Raw genomic sequence first — 6,680 nt, 5'->3', positions numbered from 1 at the left:
CAAGCCACTGAATGAACAGGCACTACAAAGCGTTCGCTGCAATGCAACATTGATATTATTCAGAAACAGGGCAAGTACGTCAATGTCATAGCCACAATAATCTGTTAAAAATCCGCAAAAATCTTTATGTGGTCGCTATATTTGCTGATATTTTACTTTTAGCCGCACATAGTGCTGAGCAGAATACAGCAAGTGCGCTTTTTCTTGATCGGTAAGCGGACGCACTTTTTCTGCTGGCCGACCACGATATAAATACCCAGACTCCAGCCGTTTGCGCGGTGGCACAAGCGAGCCTGCGGCGAGCAACACATCGTCTTCGATCACTGCGTTATCGAGCACTAAAGACCCCATGCCAATCAGTACGCGATTACCAATCTGGCAGGCGTGCAGCACCGCCAAGTGGCCAATGGTGACATCTTCGCCAATCTGCAAATCTGCTCCGCCTACCGAAAACGGGCCATCATGGGTAACATGCAGTACGGCGTTGTCTTGCACGTTGGTGCGCGCACCTATAACAATACGATTAACATCGCCGCGCACCGAAGCCAGCGGCCAAATGCTCGCATCTGCGCCAATCTCTACATCGCCAATCACTTGTGCGGAGTCGTCTACCCATGCACCGGTAGCTAAGGTGGGGGTAATGCCTAAAAAGGGGCGGATCATATGCTGTGTACGTTTATTGCAAAATAGCTTGCGGCAACCCATTGTCGGGTTTTAATTTTGATTTGCGTCGCACAAAATCTGCTGTATATGCCATCACATCCGACTGTGCCTGTAAGGCCTGCGAGAGCGTGGCCACAATCCAGCTATGGTTCATTTTAGGGTAAATCACCAGCTCGGCATGGCCGCCTGCGGCACTCACCTTGGCGGCTAAATTGCGACTATTTTTGGGGAATACAGAGGTGTCGTTTTCGCCGTGCAATAACAACATCGGTGGCGTTTTGGCATCTGCAAAATTAATCGGCTGGGTGTTGTTCACATTATCAGTAGAGCCAAACATATCTTTAATATCGGCATCGGTAAACGGTAAAAAATCATAGGGGCCGGCAAGGCCAATCATCCCCGCAAGCCATGTGCGTGAGCCGCCTACTTTGGCTAAAAATTGCTCGTTGCAGGCCAACATGGCCGCCAAATAAGCGCCTGCAGAATGCCCCATTACAAAAATTCGCCCCACATCACCGCCATATTCTGCGGCGTGTTCGTGCGTCCAGCGCACGGCCAGCGCAGCATCTTCCACAAAACTGGGGAATTTTACGGCTGGGTAATGCCGATAATCTGGAATCACCGCTGTAAAGCCTTGCTTGGCTAAAGCAGCGCCTACAAATTCGTAAAGTTTTGGGCTGCCTTCAGTCCACCGGCCACCATAATAAAAAATAACCACAGGGGCGTTTTTTGCGCCAACGGGCACATACACATCCAGCTTTAAACCGGTGGCACGATCAAAAACTACATTGCTGGTTTTGGTGTACCCCTCTGGCGTAGTGAGAGAATTGAGTACACGTTGGCCAGAACAGGCCGTGAGCGCTGCAACTAAACCAAACAGAGCGGTGAGTGCCCAACGAAATCGATTCATAAACACACCCTCTCAATTTTTGAGTAATACCGCTTTGATTTTCTATAATCGCCCACTATTTCATCCACTAAATCAGCCCAGGCAGCCATTTTTGAAGCAACCTAACGCGTGCATTGGCCTGTGCTGCATCATAAGGCAGTGCGGGCAACTTGCCCCATACTGGTGCTGGCCAGGCTGGGTCGGTTTTATAGCGCGCAATATGATGAATATGCAGTTGTGGCACAACATTACCCAATGCAGCAAGATTCATTTTATGTGGCTTGAATGCGGCTTCCATCGCGGTGGCAAGCGCGGTGGATTCTCTTAAAACCTGTAGCTGATCGACATCATCTATACGATGTAATTCTTTTGCACCGGCAATTCTGGGCACTAAAATGCACCACGGATACTGCGCATCGTTCATCAACAACACGCGGCACAGCGGCAAGTTGCCAACCAGATCAGTATCGGCCTGCAACTGCGCATGTAGCTGCCATTGATTTGGCATATTTGCCATACCTTAGCTCGGCTTTTTCTTGGTGACTACCGCCATCGTCAGACGCGATATGCAGGCTAAATCACCTGCATCATCCACAATATGAATCTCCCATACCTGCGTTGTGTGCCCAATATGCAAGGGGCGCGCAGTAGCAGTGACCATGCCCGAGGTAACCCCCTTAATATGATTGGCATTAATGTCTAAACCTACCGCAAAGGCAAGGTTAGGATCAAGGCACATATTGGCCGCACAGCTCCCCAGCTCTTCAGCCAGAACCACGTTCGCACCGCCGTGCAAGCGGCCATAAGGCTGCTTAGTGCGATGGTCTACCGGCATTGTGCCGCGTAAATAATTAGGCCCTATTTCGGTAAGTTGTATGCCTAGTGAACCACTCATGGAAGTTGCAGCAAATTGGGCATATTGATCCACCCCAAACTGCCATTTCCAGATTGGGGTTATCATATTCGTTGCTTGGCTCATTGTTGCAATCACGGTTTAAGGAGCGCTTACTATAATAGATTGAATTGAATTAAATCCAATCTACTTGCCCCTCCATCAAATTTTTTAGCGCCATCAAAACGCCTTAGTAATTGGATAATGGGCGGTCAATCGGATTAGGAGATTGCCGCCAATCAGGGCTTTTCCATAAATACCTTAAATCTTTTTTCTGCCAGATGGTTTTCACCAAGTCAAATAACTCTTCGGTAACCATTACAAACACATTATTGGTGGCAATCGGGCGACTTCTCACACCATAGGCAATTTCACCTGCGTGTCGTTCATCGACAAAGGTTTTAAATAAGCGATCCCAAATAATCAGCACGCCGCCATAATTACAATAATCCATTTGTGTGACGGTACGGCTATGGTGTACACGGTGATGTGATGGCGTGTTGAGCACAAATTCAACCCAATTAGGCAAACGTTTCACTAAGCGAGTATGAATCCAAAATTGATAGAACAGGTTGATCTCATAAATAAACGCCACAACTTTCATATCGAGTCCTAAAAACGCAAAAGGCCCCCAAATAATGATCGAAAAAACACTCAGCGGTGCGAGTGCCGATTGACGTAATGCCACACCAAAATTGTAGTGCGTAGAGGTATGGTGTATCCGATGCGGAATCCATGCCAGCCTGATTTTATGCGAGGTTAGATGCCATAAATAAAAGCAAAAATCTTGTGCAATAAAAATACCTAGTATTGTTAGCCCTGTATATTCAAACGACAACTGTAATCCATGCTTGGTCACAAAATAACTAATGGCGCCAAAAAATATGAGTATATAAAGGCCATCCAAGGTTTTATACAATATGGCACTGCTAATATTGGCAATGGTTTCGCGTAGGTCGTAGGATTCACCCAAGTTTTTTTTCAGTAAATGATTTTCCGTGAGCATGGCAACCATAAAAAAAGCACCAAAAGCAAAAATAATCATCAGCGCATGTATCATAGATTCCATGTAAAACCCCATATCTGTTGTAGATAAGAGGCAATATATGCGGATATTTTTTATATAAATAGATAATTTGTGCCATTTTTTTGTCAATTTATGCCATTTTATACGATAAAATAAACAAAACCGGCAGCGCAAGGTCGCTCTATGCAAATCCGCATCACAGGCGCTTGGTCACAATTGCTGACCGATTGGTTAGATCGTGAAAATTTGGTCGCCTATCCAATTCGCAATCAATTGCTGTCTTATCACGCCAAAGACGTGATTCCTATTCTTGAATGGCATACGCTGCTGGAAGAAGCGGTTGCACTCAAACCCAATGCCATTACAGTGGGTTTAGATATCGGCAAGGGCGTGACACTAAAGCATCTTGGGGTACTGGGTTATTTAGTGCTGGCTTGCGATAACCTTGGCGAGGTGATGTCGACCTACCAACGTTATGAGCGTTTATTGTATGGTAATGATTTAGCTGAAGTGGTGGTAGACGGCAATGAAATTCAGCTTCGCTGGCCACTGATTCATGCACCGACATCGGGCATCACCGATGAAGTGTCGATTGCCGCGCTGATGACGTTCTTGCGCAATCAAATCCATTTAAAATCGGCACCAACGCGTGTTGGTTTTTTGCACGATGCAACGGCAACGCAGCATCAAGCATACCAAGAATTTTTTGGCTGCCCTGTCGCATTTAATTGCACACATACCTATATCAGATTGCCTTTAAGCTATTTAGATATTGCAATGCCACAAAGCGATCCTAACGTACGTAAATTACTTGACCGACAAGCGCAAGCGCTCATACAAGCATTGCCTGACATAACGGCTTATGATCGTCAGATACAACAGCAATTAGCGCGGATATTGCCTGACGGTAATGTGTCGATTCAAAAAATAGCATGTCTGACTCACCAATCGGTACGCACGTTGCAGCGTCGGTTAGCAGCGCAATCACTCACATGGCAGACATTACTGGATAGCACCCGTGAAAATCTTGCTTGCCAATACATGCAAGACAAAGCATTGTCGCTCTCTGAGATTGCATTACTGCTGGGTTATAGCGAGCAATCTGCTTTTAATAAAGCATTCCAGCGTTGGACCAAGCAAACGCCTTTGACGTATCGTAAAAAGCTTTGGTAGGTGTGAATAAAATTTGAGGGGCTTGAAATTGATGCGCTTAACATCTCAGCACATCGACTTTAAGCTCTTATATCAATGATAAAAAATCGTTCACATTGATGGTCTCGATACCGACTACGCGATTGGCCATTGTCTTGTCGCCGGTGACGAGAAAGGAACACCCGTTTCGTATCGCAGTAGCCGCTTGGATTGCATCAAATGCCTTTAGATTTTTAGCCGCTCGCATTTGTGCCATCAACTCAAAATCTTCTCGAACATGCGGAATCATTGTGATGGTGTGCGTGGTATCAAGAAATGACTTTATTTTGTTCACGCCAACAAGATCATTATCTTTTATAGGCTTTACAAGCAATTCGCCTATAGTAATATCTCCCGTATAGCCCGTAAACCATCCGCTTTCAATCGCATCGAAAAATGGCAAACTTGCTTCCATAAATGTGCCAACATCGCCAAAAATATAGGCCAGTACGTTTGTATCAAAATAGACTTTTTTACCCTTCATGCGCGCAAGAGTAGCTTCTATTTTTCCCATGATTCACGTTCGCTATTGAAATACGCATTGACCTCTTCGCCAGTAGTGCCATACGCACCTTTCACAATACCAATATAATCACGGATAGACTTTGGTTTTTCTTTATTTTCAGCAACCAAAATAATCACCCCATTTTATAATCCACAGAGAGCCTATCGTTCTCACGAATATGCGCGGCACGAACGATAGACATAGGCAGTGTAATTTGGTGCTTATCACGGACTCTAATCGTTTGCATTGAGGCTCCATAAATATGAATGTTGGAAATAAATAGGAATTTCCTAAATTCTATACTTTTCTTTGCTTGCGTCAAATATACGATTGCAATCACGTTTTCTGGGTGTTTAAGGAGTGCTTACTATAATAGATTGAATGAAATCCAATCTACTTTAGCCCGTTACGTTATTTAACCCGCAATAGAGAAAAAATGGTGACGCTGAAACGTTACAACGCAAATGGCTTAGTGTTGGGCACAACCGCCCTTACAACAGCAGGGACAGAAACAACACAAATTGGGTGTGCACCTGATGGCGGCGCTTTTGTGGCAGTGCACGAAGGCTAAAATTTAGCAACAGGAGCAGAAAAACAAACCATTTTTGTTCAAAAATTTAAAGCGGATGGCGCGCTGTACGGCGCAAAAAAGACAGTCGCTTCTAGCTATTTATTTGCGCCTAAAAATTTGCCCCTCATGGGTAGCAGCTTACATTTGCGCCGCATACAGGTTAAAGCAAATGGTGCTGTAAACATTCCTTGGGCGCGTGAAGGTTTTCCAGGCTATTCGTTTAAAGCTTCAGTATCAACCTACTCTGGGAGTAGCGCACTTGTTTTACAAAAACAGGTGAATACGCCTGATTTTTATAAAAATATAGTCGAGTTAGATCAGGGTGGATTTCTGGCACAAGGAGCATCTCAGTTACGCGCTTTGGATGGTACGGGTAAGGAAATTGCGAGTGCTCCAATTTCAGATTTTGTTTTTTCAACGGCATCACTTAAACCAAATGGCCATTATTCTGAAATGGTTTTAGTCTCCAGTGGGGACAATTTTAAATTAAACCGTTTGGCATATACCGCTCCCTAAACAGCTTTCACTAAGCTGTTAAGCTAAAAAACTCCTCTAATGAGTTATGGGGCTAATACACAATCAGTGTATTAGCCTTTTTTTCTGGCACTGCGTGCGTGTAAAAAATTGATAAATCGCACAGGAAACCAGCGATGCAGCGCCCACACACGCTGCATGCGTTTGGGTAAAACGATAATCCCTTCTTTACGATCAACACCCTCTAAAATGGCTAAGCTGCTGCCTGCGCAGAAATAGCTGCTGGCGGTGGTGTAACGTTTTTCCAAATATCACTAATCACAGCACCGGGGCAGGCAACGCTCACAGCAATACCAGAGTGTGCTAACTCCAAGCGTAAGCTCTCAGACAGCCCAACAATCGCATATTTGCTGGTTGTATAAGAAACCCCAATGCCAGGAACAGGCACTAGGCCAGCAATAGAGGCGA

The 6,680-nt window shown here is 45.1% G+C and overlaps 1 protein-coding gene across 1 annotated transcript; it reads right to left on the bottom strand.

Annotated features, from left to right (window-relative positions):
• Positions 1 to 676: 676 nt before the first annotated feature.
• Positions 677 to 1,662, bottom strand: LOC148270769 (uncharacterized). The gene is made up of 2 exons (XM_088242208.1): positions 1,604 to 1,662; positions 677 to 1,241 (listed from the first exon to the last, which is right to left on the bottom strand). The coding sequence occupies exons 1-2, from the start codon at positions 1,660 to 1,662 to the stop codon at positions 677 to 679; spliced, it is 624 nt and encodes a 207-aa protein (XP_088098334.1).
• Between the last annotated feature and the right edge of the window lie 5,018 nt (positions 1,663 to 6,680).

The sequence above is a fragment of the Micrasema longulum genome, unplaced genomic scaffold, assembly GCF_059751315.1.
Source record: "Micrasema longulum isolate JH-2025_06_02 unplaced genomic scaffold, ASM5975131v1 h1tg003422l, whole genome shotgun sequence".
Classification (NCBI taxonomy): domain Eukaryota; kingdom Metazoa; phylum Arthropoda; class Insecta; order Trichoptera; family Brachycentridae; genus Micrasema; species Micrasema longulum.
Note: the sequence above shows the minus strand (reverse complement) of the source record. Positions and strands in the feature narration are given on the sequence as shown.